The sequence below is a fragment of the Coregonus lavaretus genome (genome assembly GCF_964263955.1).
Source record: "Coregonus lavaretus genome assembly, chromosome: 8".
Classification (NCBI taxonomy): Eukaryota; Metazoa; Chordata; class Actinopteri; order Salmoniformes; family Salmonidae; genus Coregonus; species Coregonus lavaretus.
Genome location: NC_139995.1, coordinates 50,006,665 through 50,023,038, shown reverse-complemented (window position 1 = coordinate 50,023,038; position 16,374 = coordinate 50,006,665). Strand labels below are relative to the sequence as shown.

The window sequence follows — 16,374 nt, the reverse complement described above, 5'->3', positions numbered from 1 at the left end:
GACGGTTGTGTTAGATTTGGGTCTGAAGCTCAATGTCTTGACGGTTGTGTTAGATTTGGGTCTGAAGCTCAATGTCTTGACGGTTGTGTTAGATTTGGGTCTGAAGCTCAATGTCTTGACGGTTGTTAGATTTGAGTCTGAAGCTCAATGTCTTGACGGTTATGTTAGATTTGGGTCTGAAGCTCAATGTCTTGACGGTTGTGTTAGATTTGGGTCTGAAGCTCAATGTCTTGACGGTTATGTTAAATTTTGACGAGGTTTAGTGTTTTAGTTTGCGGACCCACTCCAAACAAAAGAAAAGACTGCCTGTGTCACATAATCAGCCGAGGCTGCTCCTCCTCCTTGCTCGGGCAGGCTTCGGCGTTCGTCGTCCCCGGAGTACTAGCTGCCACCGATCTATGTTTCTGTGTTTGACTTGTTTTGTCTTGATTGGGTACACCTGTTTCCTATTATGTTGTATTGTATTCCCTATTTAACCCTCTGTCATTCATTGTGTGTTGTGTGTGATTGTTCTCGTCATTTTCGGCAGTTGCTATTGTGCGGGTATTCTCCTCCCTGTTTGGAGGTTGTTTTGTACTCTGGTTACTTTGTTAGTAAAAGTACGTTTCCAGTAGCTCGGTGTCCTGCGTTTGACTTCGCCTACCGCATTCACGTTGCCCTTTGACAGCCTGCACGGGCACTAGACTGTTTTCTGCCTTACATAGTTTCCCAGCCAAGACAATGACACATAGGCTACAGTGGAAACACAAGAAAACTGCCATTAGCTGTTGAAAGAATGACGGCAGCCAAGAGTCAAGACACATACTTCAGTGCTTTTGGCTGTTCAGTATATTATGGCACCTCAATCACTTTATTATTGAGATGTACAGTATACAGTATGTCTCCGTACCATACATTTACATGACTCCATACAAGTAGCCATATCATGAAGTTAATCTTGCTGCTGTATGTTGGTTAGAGTATACTGCAGTGAATTCTGGGGGTAGCCCAGACTGGGATTCAAATCCGGGTCCAGCAACTGTCAACCCAACACCTTAACCGTTACACCAAGAGATCTGAACCTCTTGTCGAGGTCGCTAGGTGTTGGGTTAAGGTAGCTACACTACTGTAGTTCTAACATCACTAACTCTCAAGTTCACAGAAGGACCCCATCCTGCACATTTTCAATCAGTGTGGGGAAGTCATTCACCAGAGGAGAATAGCTGTAATATAAAACTCTTGACAATAGTCTGTCATTTAAGGCATAATATAAAATCGTCAAAGATAACGACACTGAGTGACCCATCCTCTCTCTCTCACTGAGATGCCTATAGCAACTTGAGTCCTCCACATCCTCCAAACGCTTAGCTACCCTCTTCTACCGCTCATGTAGCTTCCAGAAGCTCTGGAGAAAACAGAGAGGAGAGAGGGAGCCGAAGGGGATGGATTTGGGGGCCTGATTGAAGAGGAAGGCTTCTGGGGTGAAGGGATATGAGAGAGAGAGACAGAGAGGGAGGGAGGGAGGGAGAGACAAATAAAAATAGAGACAAATAGAGAGAGGAAAGCTTCTGGGTAGAGGGGATATAAGAGAGAGAATGATAAAAAGAGAGAAAGAAGGAGAAAGAAAGATATACTATGCCCCACAGTGTGATTACAGGCTAAATCTGTCTGCTCTAATGTCTTCCAGATGGGTTCCTATTTCGGCTACGCAGTGGCAGCCACCGACATCAACAACGACGGGTAAGTGAGTTAGCGGACGGAGAGAAGGAGAGAAAGATGAAGAAAAGGAAGGAAAGAGAGAGCCGAAGAGAGAAAGAGAGATGCAGAGAGAAAGAGAGACAAAGAGAAGGCAGGTATGGCAAGACATGGACAGACAGACTTGGACAGACAGACTTGGACAGACAGACCTGGGCAGACAGACTGACATGGAAGACAGACTTGGACAGACAGACTTGAGCAGACAGACTTGGGAATACAGGCTTGGCCAGACAGACTTGTGCAGACAGACTTGGGCAGACTCCTGACTATCCTATTAGAATGATAGTCAGGAGCCTCAGGAAGACTCACCATAGAGGGATAGGACACTATCCTATTAGAATGATAGTCAGGAGCCTCAGGAAGACTCACCATAGAGGGATAGGACACTCTCCTATTAGAATGATAGTCAGGAGCCTCAGGAAGACTCACCATAGAGGGATAGGACACTATCCTATTAGAATGATAGTCAGGAGCCTCAGGAAGACTCACCATAGAGGGATAGGACACTATCCTATTAGAATGATAGTCAGGAGCCTCAGGAAGACTCACCATAGAGGGATAGGACACTATCCTATTAGAATGATAGTCAGGAGCCTCAGGAAGACTCACCATAGAGGGATAGGACATTTTCTAAGTGCATACAATGTAAATCTGCAACATCGACCTTCACACCTACTACACTAATACACACTGACTCAACTTTAGAGGCCTTGGATTGGACCTAGTCAACTTCTCCTCCCCTCCCCTCACTTTCCCCCCACCTTATCCCCCCCCCCCCGGCCTCAGTCTGGATGACCTGGTGGTGGGCGCTCCCATGTTCATGCGGAGGGGGTCTGACGGACTGCGTTGGGAGGAGGTGGGCCGTGTCTATGTGTACCTGCAGCGGCGTCCCCTGCTGTTTGAGCCCAGCCTGCCCCCCCTGGGGGGGAGCCATGCCTTCGGGAGGTTCGGCAGCTCCCTGGCCCCGCTGGGAGACCTCAACCAGGACGGCTTCAACGGTGAGCACTCTGGAAAAGCTTGGGTCATATTTATTAAGGAACAATGTAGCAAAACATTTTGCAACAGAAAACAAAAATTAGGATTTCTTATTGGACAAGTTAAGGTAGTCCCTCCCTTTTTTGGGGTCAGTTTCCCCCCCCGTTTGGTGCCTACGGGATTATCATCTTTCATGCAAGAACATAACTAAGCTCAGGGCAGAGGGAGTGGGGATTAGCCATTATGAGGTGTCATAACTTTGTTGATTATCTGTTGATTATCTTAGATATTGCAATTGGCTGTCCCTTCGGCGGAGACGACCAACAGGGATTGGTCCTCATCTATAACGGGCACGCCAGTGGGCTGAAGGACACGCCCACTCAGGCTCTAGCTGGCCAATGGGCCTCTGGCACCTTTCCTGCCAGTTTTGGCTATGCCCTCCGCGGAAATAAAGATCTGGACCAGAATGGGTACCCAGGTAAAATTATTTTGTTTTGTTTTTAATTGTTTTGCCTTTTACAATTTCTTATTAGTGTTAATATTGGTGTCATCTTTGTACAGATCTCATCGTAGGTGCTTTTGGGGCTGACAAGGCTGTTCTGTACAGGTATGTGCTCTCACCAGAACTTGTTTGGCTCATTGTGGATGCAAATAAGCTTGCTGACCAATTACAGCAATTTATTTTTATTTTATTTGTTAAATTAAACATGTACCTCAACTGAAAGCATTGTTTTATATTTGACCTTTATGTAATTTGAATTACATTTTTGTATTGGAATCAACGCTTTTAATCAAGGTAATCACATCTTCCAATTGGTTGGTATTTTTCTATCAGGGCTCGGCCTATTGTCAACGCCAGTGCTTCTCTTACTGTGCAACCTACCATGATCAACTCAGAGGAGAAGGGTTGTATGGTGTCCAATGGGAACAAGACTATCTCTGTGTCTTGGTACGTTGATACATCCTTTTTCTTTTTCAAAATAATCTGATTGGTTGAAACCCCACTGATATTCCATCAGTGAACTGAGGCAGCTAGATCTTTGTGATGTCAAATGTACTGTAGTATAAAGCTGTCATGTTTCTGGCCACCAGGTTTATTGAGTAGGAGGTGTCTGTAGCCTCATTCAGACCAACCTTGCTAGGAGGGATACTGTCTTCAGCAACAATATCAATTCAAATAAAGTGTTATGTGAATGTGTTAGAGCATAGACCCAACACTGAGTCCAAGACACATTATATAGTACATTTTCCACTCTTAAACCATGTCCGCACTGAGCTAAAGGGGCTAAAGGGTAGATCTGCCGCTTTCAAGGAGCGGGACTCTAACCCGGACGCTTATAAGAAATCCCGCTATGCCCTCAGATGAACCATCAAACAGGCAATGTGTAAATACAGGACTAAGATTGAATCCTACTACATCAGCTCCGACGCTCGTCGGATGTGGCAGGGCTTGCAAACTATTACGGACTACAAAGGGAAGCCCAGCCGCAAGCTGTCCAGTGACAAAAGCCTACCAGACGAGCTAAACGACTTCTATGTGCACTTCAAGGCAAGCAACACTGAAGCATGCATGAGAGCACCAGCTGTTCCGGACGACTGTGTGATCACGCTCGCCGTAGCCGATGTGAGTAAGACCTTTAAACATGTCAAAATTCACAAGGCCGCAGGGCCAGACGGATTACCAGGACGTGTACTCCGAGCATGCGCTGACCAACTGGCAAGTGTCTTCACTGACATTTTCAACCTGTCCCTAGCCGAGTCTGTAATACCTACATGTTTCAAGCAGACCACCATAGTCCCTGTGCCCAAGAACACCAAGGTAACCTGCCTAAATGACTACCGACCCGTAGCACTCATGTCTGTAGCCATGAAGTGCTTTGAAAGGCTGGTCATGGCTCACATCAACACCATCATCCCAGAAACCCTAGACCCACACCAATTTGCATACATCCCCAACATATCCACAGATGACGCAATCTCTATTGCACTCAACACTGCCCTTTCCCACCTGGACAAACGGAACACCTACGTGAGAATGCTATTCATTGACTACAGCTCAGCGTTCAACACCATAGTGCCATCAAAGCTCATCACTCAGCTAAGGACCCTGGGACTAAACACCTCCCTCTGCAACTGGATCCTGGACTTTCTGACGGGCCACCCCCAGGTGGTAAGTGCAGGCAACAACACATCTGCCACGCTGATCCTCAACACGGGGGCCCCTCAGGGGTGTGTGCTTAGTCCCCTCCTGTACTCCCAGTTCACCCATGACTGCGTGGCCAACCACGACTCCAACATCATCATTACGTTTGCCGACGACACAATGGTGGTAGGCCTGATCACCGACAACGACGAGACAGCCTATAGGGAGGAGGTCAGAGACCTGGCAGTGTGGTGCCAGGACAACAACCTCTCCCTCAACGTGATCAATACAAAGGAGATGATCGTGGACTACAGGTAAAGGAGGGCCGAGCACGCCCCCATTCTCATTGACGGGGCTGTAGTGGAGCAGGTTGAGAGCTTCAAGTTCCTTGATGTCCACATCACCAACAAACTATCATGGTCTAAACATACCAAGACAGTCGTGAAGAGGGCACGACAATGCCTATTCCCCCTCAGGAGACTGAAAAGATTTGGCATGGGTCCTCAGATCCTCAAAATGTTCTAAAGCTGCACCATCGAGAGCATCCTGACTGGTTGCATCACCGCCTGGAATGGCAACTGCTCGGCCTCCGACCGCCAGGATCTACAGAGGGTAGGATAGTGTGTATGGCCCAGTACATCACTGGGGCCAAGCTTCCTGCCATCCAGGACCTCTATACCAAGCGGTGTCAGAGGAAGGCCTTAGAAATTGCCAAAGACTCCAGCCACCCTAGTCATAGACTGTTCTCTCTTCTACCGCACGGCAAGTGGTACCGGAGCGCCAAGTCTAGGTCCAAAAGGCTTCTTAACAGATTCTACCCCCAAGCCATAAGACTGCTGAACAGCTAATCAAATGGCTACCCGGACTATTTGCATTGACCCCCCCCCCCCTTTCTTTACACTGCTGCTACTCGCTGTTTATTATCTATGCATAGTCACTTTACCACTACCTACGTGTACAAATTACCTCGACTAACCTGTACCCCCACACATTGACTTGGTACCGGTACCCCCTGAATATAGCCTTGTTATTGTTATTTTATTTTATTTTTGACTTTAGTTTATTTAGTAAATATTTTTCTTTGCTCTTATTTTTCTTAAAAACTGCATTGTTGGTTAAGGGCTTGTAAGTAAGCATTTCATGGTAAGGTCTACACCTGTTTTATTCGGCACATGTGACAAATACAATTTGATTTGATTTGATGTCAATGGACAAAAGTCTGGCATTCACCACTTGAGAATGTCAAATGACACCATGTTTGACAAGCTTTTCCAGTCGCCGGGTCAGTGTGAGGACGGAGTCTATATTCTGAGCCCAAGCAAAAGGAACATGTCCCCGCTTTCAGTCTCACAAAAATTCCTTTCATAAATTAAAGTGAAACATTAAGGATTTTTAGACTCTTCAAAGAAAGTTACGCCTAGTGGCTGGTATCTTGATATCCGCTGTTAGTACAGCACAAGTTGCTTTTGTTTGTGTCTTCTTGATTACCGTTTATGTTGCTGGGAGCCTTGGGAAGGCTGAGGGAGAAGTAGAGGTGGGGTGCTGTGGACAGTGGAAAGGGTGGAGCGGGTTGCCATTCACTTTGAATGACATGTTATTTGGAACATCGGCCAAGGACACAGCATGCATGAGATGACGCACACACACACAAACACACACACACGTGCACAGATTTGAGCACATGGATGCTGTATATACATACATACACTCACTCACAAATAATCAAACGCACACACATTTTTTACCTCCCCTTGTAAAGCTTGAGCCATTTGTTTTAAAGGGGATAGGTAGAATTGGGCTTCAGTTCTGTGCAAAGACTGAATGCATTTTCATTCAATGGGTTAGCATGTAGCCTGTTCCCAGATCTGTTTGTGCTCTTGCCCACTCCATTGTCATTTTCATGCCAATCATGATCATTCCACAAGGAGTTGGCAAGAGAAACAGAAACAGACTGGCAACCAGATTAGTTAGCATGAAACTTGTGAGAGATTTCTTACCAATTATTTTTTTAACCAAATGTTAATTAATTTTTGTTGTTGGGGGAGGGTAGTATTATATACCACATTTACATTTCAGTCATTTAGTAGACACTCTTATCCAGAGCGACTTACAGGAGCAATTAGCTCAAGGGCACATCGACAGATTTTTCACCTAGTCGGCTCGGGGATTAGAACCAGCGACTTTTCGGTTACTGGCACAACGCTCTTAACCACTAAGCTACCTGCCGCCACCGGATGTTTCAGAGCTCTACATGGATATACTGAATACATGTAAATACTGTCTCTCTGTCTTCACTCTCTTCAGTGTCAACCTCAGTTTCTGCCTCTCGGCCAATGGGAAGCACCTCCCTGCTGATCTAGGTGAGCCCAGTGTTTTCCGTTTTGTCTACAAGAGATACAGCTTTTGTCAAAATTGACTTTTCGTAGCAGGTTTAGGAGAACTTACAGAGCAGGTTATGATAATTAGCTTAGCAGGTTAGGAGAATTAGGTTAAGGTTAGGAAAAGGGTTAGGGTTAGCTAAAATGCAAAAAAAATGAACGTTTGACGTCAATTTGACAAAAGCTGTATCCCATCTAGAAATGACTAGGGTTTTCTTTTGTAAGGACTCCACACAGCTGTTCCCTATTACCTTCTGTGGTGTGGCCACAAATATGCCTGAACTCACTGTGGTCAATTTAGCAGTTAAGATTAACATGAAAGGACAATCGAGTAAGTACAGGGGAAACATTGCGAGGTTTGTGTGTGTATGCGTGTGTTAACGTGTGTGGGTGTGTGATTGTGTGTGTGTCTGCACATGGGAATTGGTATTTGCAATTGTGTGTGTGTGTATTGTGTTAGTATATGCACAATAACTGTGTATGTAATTGGTTTAGTTGGCCAGCAGCATACCACCCTGCATCCCACTGCTGGCTTGGCTCTGATGCTAAGCAGGGTTGGTCCTGGTGGGTCTCTGGATGGGAAACCAGAAGCTGCTGGAAGTGGTGTTGGAGGGCCAGTAAGAAGAACTCTTTCATCTGGTCTAAAAAAAGTAATATCCCAGGGCAGTGTGTAGGGTGCCGTCTTTCGGATGGGACGTTAAATTGGTGTCCTGTCTCTCTGTGGTCACTAAAGATCCCATGGCACTTATCACAAGAGAAGGGGTGTTAACCCCGGTGTCCTGGCTAAATTTCCCAATCTGGCCCTCTGTCAGAAGGCGACAGTGAAATGCGGTAGGCGAAGTCACACGCAGGACACAGAGCTTACTGGAAACCGTATTTTAATCGAAAGTAACCAGTGAAAAAACAATCTCCAAACATCGGAGGAAACAAACAACCCGCACACGAACACTGCTGATGACGCAAACAATAACACACAACACACAATGCACGACAGAGGGTTAAATAGGGAATACAATACAACATAATGGGGAACAGGTGTACACAATCAGGACACAACAAGTCAAACACCAAAACATAGATCGTGGCAGCTAGTACTCCGGGGACGACGAACGCCGAAGCCTTCCCGAGCAGGGAGGTGGAGCAGCTTTGGCTGATTCCGTGACAGTACCCCCCCCCCCCCCCTTGACGCGCGGCTCCAGCCGTGCGCCGACCCCGGCCTCGGGGACGGCCAGGAGGACGCGGAGCAGGGCGAGTCGGATGACTCCGGTGGAAGTCCCTCAACATGGAGGGATCTAGAATGTCCCTCCTGGGGACCCAGCACCGTTCCTCCGGACCGTACCCCTCCCACTCCACAAGATACTGCAGGCCTCGAATCCAAGATGGACCAGACTGAGTACGCCGGAGCCCCCTCGATGTCCAACGGGGGCGGAGGAGCCTCTTGTACCTCATTCTCCTGGAGTGGACCAGCCACCACCGGCCTGAGGAGAGACACATGGAATGAGGGGTTAATGCGATAATACCTGGGCAGTTGTAACCTATAACATACCTCGTTCAATCTCCTCAGGACTTTAAAGGGCCCCACAAACCGCCGACCCAGCTTCCGGCAGGGCAGGCGAAGGGGCAGGTTTCGGGTCGAGAGCCAGACCCGGTCTCCTGGTGCGTACACCGGAGCCTCACTGCGGTGGCGATCGGCGCTCGCCTTTTGCCGCCTGATGGCACACTGCAGATGGACATGCGCAGCATTCCAAGTTTCCTCCGAGCGCCAAAACCACTCGTCCACCGCAGGGGCTTTGATCTGGCTCTGATGCCAAGGTGCCAGAACCGGCTGGTAACCTAACACACACTGGAAAGGCGTCAGGTTAGTGGACGAATGGCGGAGGGAGTTTTGGGCTATCTCTGCCCAGGGAATATATCCCGACCACTCCCCTTGCCGGTCCTGGCAATATGACCTCAGAAACCTACCCACATCCTGGTTAACTCTCTCCACCTGCCCATTACTTTCGGGGTGAAAACCTGAGGTAAGGCTAATCGAGACCCCCAGACGTTCCATAAATGACCTCCAGACTCTAGAGGTGAACTGGGAACCCTGATCAGACACTATATCCTCAGGCACCCCATAGTGCCGGAAGACGTGTGTAAACAGGGCCTCAGCAGTTTGTAGGGCAGTAGGGAGACCTGGCAGGGGAATGAGACGGCAGGCTTTAGAAAACCGATCCACAACGACCAATATCGTAGTGTTCCCCTGGGAGGGGGGAAGGTCCGTAACAAAATCCACCGATAGGTGAGACCACGGCCGTTGTGGAACGGGTAGGGGTTGTAACCTCCCCCTGGGCAGGTGTCTAGGTGCCTTACACTGGGCGCACACCGAGCAGGAGGAAACATAAACCCTCACGTCCTTGGCCAAGGTTGGCCACCAGTACTTCTCACTAAGGCAGTGCACTGTCCGACCAATACCCGGATGACCAGAGGAGGGTGACGTGTGAGCCCAGTATATCAACCGGTCGCGAACCTCGAGCGGCACGTACCTCCGACCCTCTGGACACTGTGGAGGAGTAGGGTCGGAACGTAACGCCCGCTCGATTTCCGCATCCACCTCCCACACCACCGGTGCCACTAAACAAGACTCCGGGAGTATGGGAGTGGGCTCAATGGACCTCTCCTCTGTGTCATATAGTCGGGACAGGGCGTCTGCCTTAGCGTTCTGGGACCCTGGTATATAGGTGAGCTTAAATACAAAGCGGGAAAGAAACATTGACCACCTTGCCTGGCGAGGATTCAGCCTCCTCGCTGCCCGGATGTACTCCAGGTTACGATGCTCAGTCAGAATGAGAAAAGGGTGTTTAGCCCCCTCAAGCCAATGTCTCCACACCTTCAGGGCCTGAACCACAGCCAGCAGCTCCCTATCCCCACCGTCATAATTGCGCTCCGCCGGACTGAGCTTCTTAGAATAGAAAGCACAGGGGCGGAGTTTAGGTGACGTACCCGAGCGCTGAGACAGCACAGCGCCGATCCCAGCCTCGGAAGCGTCCACCTCCACCTGGAATGCCAAAGAGGGATCCGGATGCGCCAGCACCGGAGCCGAGGTAAACAGGTCCTTCAGGCGTTTAAATGCCCTGTCCGCCTCAGCTGACCACTGCAGGCGCACCGGACCCCCCTTTAGCAGAGAGGTAATGGGAGCTGCTACCTGTCCAAAGCCCCGGATAAACCTCCGGTAGTAATTGGCAAAACCCAAGAAGCGCTTCACCTCCTTTACCGTGGTCGGAGTCTGCCAATTACGCACAGCAGAAACGCGGTCAATCTCCATCTCTACCCCTGACGCGGACAACCGATGTCCCAGGAAGGAGATGGACTCCTGGAAGAACAGACATTTCTCCGCCTTCGCATACAGGTCATGATCCAACAGTCTACCAAGCACTCGACGCACCAGGGACACATGCTCGGCTTGTGTAGCGGAATATATTAGGATGTCATCAATATATACCACATTTTACATTTACATTTTAGTCATTTAGCAGACGCTCTTATCCAGAGCGACTTACAGTTAGTGAGTGCATACATTATATTTTTCATACAGGCCCCCCGTGGGAATCGAACCCACAACCCTGGCGTTGCAAACGCCATGCTCTACCAACTGAGCTACATCCCTGCCGGCCATTCCCTCCCCTACCCTGGACGACGCTGGGTCAATTGTGCGCCGCCCCATGGGTCTCCCGGTCACGGCCGGCTACGACAGAGCCTGGATTCGAACCAGGATCTCTAGTGGCACAGCTAGCACTGCGATGCAGTGCCTTAGACCACTGCGCCACTCGGGAGTACGCCCTGTCCACAACACCCTGTCCATGCAAGTCCCGAAAAATCTTGTCCACAAATGATTGGAAGACTGAAGGAGCATTCATTAACCCGTATGGCATGACGAGATACTCATAGTGACCCGAGGTGGTACTGAATGCTGTCTTCCACTCATCTCCCTCCCTAATGCGCACCAGGTTGTACGCGCTCCTGAGATCTAATTTTGTGAAGAATCGCGCGTGTAATGACTTCGTCATACTAGCAATCAGAGGGAGAGGATAGCTGTATTTGATGGTGATCTAATTTAGACCACGGTAATCAATACACGGGCGTAAACCCCCATCCATCTTCTTCACAAAAAAGAAAATCAAGGAAGCAGGGGAAGTAGACGGCCGTAAGAAACCCTGTCTCAAAGATTTGGTGACGTAGGTCTCCATAGCGGCCGTCTCCTCCTGAGATAGAGGATACACGTGACTACGTGGAAGCGCAGCGCCTACCTGGAGGTCTATCGCACAATCCCCCTGTCGATGAGGTGGTAATTGAGTCGCCTTCTTCTTACTGAAGGCGAGAGCCAAATCGGCATACTCAGGTGGAATATGCAAGGTAGGAACTTGGTTCGGGCTTTCCACCGTCGTTGCCCCTACGGAAACGCCTACACACCGCCCAGTACACTGATCAGACCATCCCTGGAGAGCTCTCTGCTGCCATGAAATGTTGGGGTCATGAGCTGTTAACCAGGGAAGCCCCAACACCACGGGAAACGCAGGAGAATCAATCAAATACAAACGTACTATCTCCTCATGACCCTCCTGCGTTTTCATTTCGGAGAGGTGCCGTGACCTCCCTAATCAACCCAGACCCCAATGGGCGGCTATCTAGGGCATGAATGGGGAAGGGCACATCAACAGGCACGATAGGAATCCCTAACTTATAGGTGAACTGGCGATCAATTAAATTCCCAGCTGCGCCTGAATCTACTAGCGCCTTATGCTGGGAGTGAGGAGAAACCTCGGGAAACACCACTTTAATACACATATGATCAGCAGAGAGCTCTGGGTGAGTTGGGTGCCTACTCACCTGGAATGACTCATCAGTGCGTCGCCCACTGCCTCGATTCCTAGGAGACCCTCCCCAGCACCGACCAGCAGTGTGTCCTCTGCGGCCACAGTTGGTGCAGGGGACGGCCTCCCTCCTGGTCTCCCTCCTGGTCTCCCTAGCACCAGCACCCCCGAGCTCCATAGGGGTCGGCTCGGAAGTGCTGGGGGATGGAATGGACGGCCCCGAATCCGGACGTCCGCGGGTAGCCAACAGGGGGGTATCCAGGCGAATCGACATGTCCACCAGTTGGTCAAAGCTGAGGTTGGTGTCCCTGCAGGCTAACTCCCGACGCACGTCCTCCCTCAGGCTGCATCTGTAGTGGTCGATGAGGGCCCTCTCATTCCATCCCGTGTTGGCGGCTAGCGTCCGGAAGTCCAGCGCGAACTCCTGCGCGCTCCTCCTCCCCTGTCTCAGGTGGAATAGACGCTCACCCGCCGCTTTACCCTCTGGGGGATGATCAAATACTGCCCGGAAGCGGCGGGTGAACTCCGCATAGCTGACCGTAGCGGCGTCTATCCCACCCCATTCGGCGTTGGCCCATTCCAGCGCCTTGCCGGACAGACAGGAGATGAGGGCGGACACGCTCTCGTATCCCGAGGGTGCCGGGTGAATGGTTGCTAGGTAGAGTTCAACCTGGAGTAGGAAACCGTGACACCCGGCCGCGGTGCCATCATAAGCCCTCGGGAGCGAGAGCCGAATCCCACTGGACTCCGGAGATGGACCGAAGGGTATGGCTGATGGTGGTGGTATCGTAGGAGGAGGTGTGGGCAAACCTCCACTCTCCCATCGCCTCAAAGTGTCCATCACCTCTTGCATGGTGGTGCCCAGGTGCTGGATCGTGGCCTCTTGGTGGATTACGCGCTCCTCCAGTGATCCCCTTGGCACAACCGATCCTGCTGACTCCATGATGGTGTGTTATTCTGTCAGAAGGCGACAGTGAAATGCGGTAGGCGAAGTCACACGCAGGACACAGAGCTTACTGGAAACCATATTTTAATCGAAAGTAACCAGTGAAAAAACAATCTCCAAACATCGGAGGAAACAAACAACCCGCACACGAACACTGCCGATGACGCAAACAATAACACACAACACACAATGAACGACAGAGGGTTAAATAGGGAATACAATACAACATAATGGGGAACAGGTGTACACAATCAGGACACAACAAGTCAAACACCAAAACATAGATCGGTGGCAGCTAGTACTCCGGGGACGACGAACGCCGAAGCCTTCCCGAGCAGGGAGGAGGAGCAGCCTCGGCTGATTCCGTGACACCCTCATACCGTCATGGCCACCTAATCATCCCCAGCTTCCAATTGGCTCATTCATCCCCCCTCCTCTCCCCTGTAACTGTTCCTTAGGTCGTTGCTGTCGTTGCTCAGTCAACTTACCAGGTAAAATATAGTTTGTGTACCCATGCACAAATGCATGTATGTTTCAATGGGTTTGTTTTTGTGATATGTTAAATGAAGTGTGTGTGTGACATGTTCTATTGTGTGTGTGTGTGTGTGTGTGTGTGTGGTGCAGTTTTTATGGTGGAGGTGCAGTTGGACTATCTGGAGCAGAAACAGAGGGAATCATCAGTGAGGAGAACTCTGTTCCTGGATAGCCAACAGCCCAGCCTGCTGGAGACCATCACTATGGCCAACGGAGGACGAACGTGTCACGACACCCGCATCTACCTGCGCGTTAGTCACTTCAAACACTTCAAACACTCAAAGAGATGTTGCTGTTAAAATGCATGAGCTTATAATGCATGCTTGTCATGAGCATGTTTGACCCCTTTTATAATGTCTAATAATCATCTCATTATGATAGACTAAATAGCAACCATTTGAAATGCTGAATGATACATAAAGAGACTTATAAGCCTTGTTATAATTTTAAAGGCTCAGACATGCTTATAACAATTATATAAAGCATTATGCCTGCGGGCTTTAAGTAAAGTGTTACCAAATTATTCAAAGACATGTTGAGAAAACCACAGTTTATAAAAACAACATGGATCCAATGAACTGTGGGTCTTACCGATCAATCTCTCTTCTCAAGGTGGACCTAAAGTTGGCACAAAAATGTTGGCTCGTTTCTTTGAATCCAGCCTTCAAAGACCAGTAACTTGAAACAGGCTGAAACATTTAATGCTACATTTGACAGTTTATCTGTTTTTGATTATAGTTTCAATATGACTGAAAGTGAAAATGTTCCCTTGCACTGTGCATTTAGACAGATCTATAACATTATATTTACTATAATGTACATTTAGACAGATCTATAACATTATATTTACTACAATGTACATTTAGACAGATCTATAACATTATATTTACTACAATGTACATTTACATCTAGAGGCCCACAGAGTCTTGTCTCAACCAGTTGACAATAAGTAAAGTCAAGTTCATGTTTAACACATCATGAAGATAGGTCAGTGCAACATCGATTCACTTCCTCCTGAGTGTGTCAGTGATGCCTTTGCCTTTCTTTCCTCATGTGTGTTGTAGAGTGAAGGGGAGTTTCGGGATAAACTCTCCCCCATTTACGTCACCCTCAACTTTAGCCTGGATCCTCTCGCTCCACTGGACCTCCATGGCCTGAGACCCATTCTAAACTACCAGACAACACATATTATAAAGCAGAAGGTATGTACTAACTACATTATTCAATTAGGAACATTTTGAATTTCAGTTGATATCCTGAATTGACTGAATCGAACTGGATTTGACCCCAACCATGCCAGACATCATACCTTGTAGAGCAGAGAGAATGTGTAGAGAATATCTGGTCATATTTATCAGACCACATAACTAACCGTTTAGAGCAGGTGCACCACAAATACCCATACTGAAACTCCCGACTACACAACCTAGAGAGCAGGGGTTAGCAACAGGGTCCCACGGGCCCATAGATTTTTTCCTCCCTCAAATGTTGTTAGTAAAAACAAAAATTTTCCAAATATTCCCACAGATAAAAATAAATTTTAAAAAGAGGCGTGATTGTGTCTCAATGTAATGAAGTTTAGAAATTATTGTCATTTTCAAATACAATCTATTTTTGGGCTTGTGGTCAATTTGCAGTGAACAAATTATTATAATTATTTTCCGGCCCCCCCATCCATTCGCTCTGACAAAAATTGGCCCGCGGCTGAATCTAGTTGCCTACCCCTGCTATAGAGGGTAGCCTATGAACATAGTGCACACTCAATTGAGTTATTCTACCAGACTTCATGACTTCACACACAATGTGCACCTTATCTACATCCCCCGATATTTACATTTTGTGCCAGAAAGTAGAAAGGGATAAGGTCAGAAGTGGCTATTTTGAACTTGATTTCATATGGAGGACCCCTCAGTATTGCTGGTCCCCATATGGCTAAAGGTTGGGGGTTAGTCCTTATATACTAGGCACTGAATTACAATATGTGGTAGCCATAGAGTTGGATAGATGGCACACTTGCTACAAAGCCTTTTTTACTCTACTTTAGAATAGATGAAAGCCTTCAACGGCACTGCCCATGCTGTCACATAAGTGAATTGAGAGTAGAATCCTCAGGGGTGTGAAGGTGGGGAGTCACGGCTATGCGAAAAAAACAGAGGGAGAACTGACGGCTCTTTCTAGTGGGGCGCTGAGGCTAGCCATCTGGTTGTGGTTTGTTTATGTATGTTGCCAGTGTTCTCCGCCATGTCGAGAGCCCAGCGAGCCAGACTTGGAGCACGTGTGTTTATATATATGTGTGTGTGTGTGTGTGTGTGCGCCGAGCCTCTCACTATTGGCAGAGAAACCAATACAACCTAGCTAGAACAGCTTTTGGGAACAGCCTGGACTTTCCACGCTTATGTTATTACACTGAAACATTTAGCAATCTCTCTCTCTTCCTCTTGCACTTCTCAACTTGTCAAAACATGAATAAAGTTTCTTCCTCTTCTTAACGCCCCTTTTTTGTCCCATGGAGGGTGGGCGATGGGAAGATGGAGGGATGAAAGAGAGAGAGAGTGAGGGAGGGGAGAAGATCAGCTAGGGAGGGTAGGGCAGTGATTGTGTGTGACCTTTACCAGACCCCGTGCGCTCCTCTGTCTTGTGATGTTGTGTTGACTGACCGATTGCTACATAGACTTGCGTGAACGATAACATTGGATGCTTTAAATTAGTGATCACCACGGAGACGGAGTGAGTGGTCGCCTGTGCCGACTCTGCACTGTCGTAGCATTCTTTTGGGCTCTAATGTTTTCCACATGTTGCTGCCGGGATGGA

General features: G+C 48.4%; 1 protein-coding gene across 1 annotated transcript in view; it reads left to right on the top strand.

Annotated features, from left to right (window-relative positions):
* The window catches only part of LOC311134220 (integrin alpha-5-like), a gene marked incomplete at its 5' end in the record, with an annotated part of 56,043 nt that overhangs the window by 25,261 nt on the left and 14,408 nt on the right, over nucleotides 1-16,374 (top strand). The window contains 8 exons of the mRNA XM_084167831.1: nucleotides 1,667-1,719; nucleotides 2,524-2,735; nucleotides 2,999-3,190; nucleotides 3,274-3,319; nucleotides 3,548-3,661; nucleotides 7,160-7,215; nucleotides 13,654-13,814; nucleotides 14,628-14,765. Of these exons, the coding sequence (XP_084023957.1) occupies nucleotides 1,667-1,719; nucleotides 2,524-2,735; nucleotides 2,999-3,190; nucleotides 3,274-3,319; nucleotides 3,548-3,661; nucleotides 7,160-7,215; nucleotides 13,654-13,814; nucleotides 14,628-14,765 (972 nt within the window). The remainder of the gene's footprint in view (nucleotides 1-1,666; nucleotides 1,720-2,523; nucleotides 2,736-2,998; nucleotides 3,191-3,273; nucleotides 3,320-3,547; nucleotides 3,662-7,159; nucleotides 7,216-13,653; nucleotides 13,815-14,627; nucleotides 14,766-16,374) is intronic.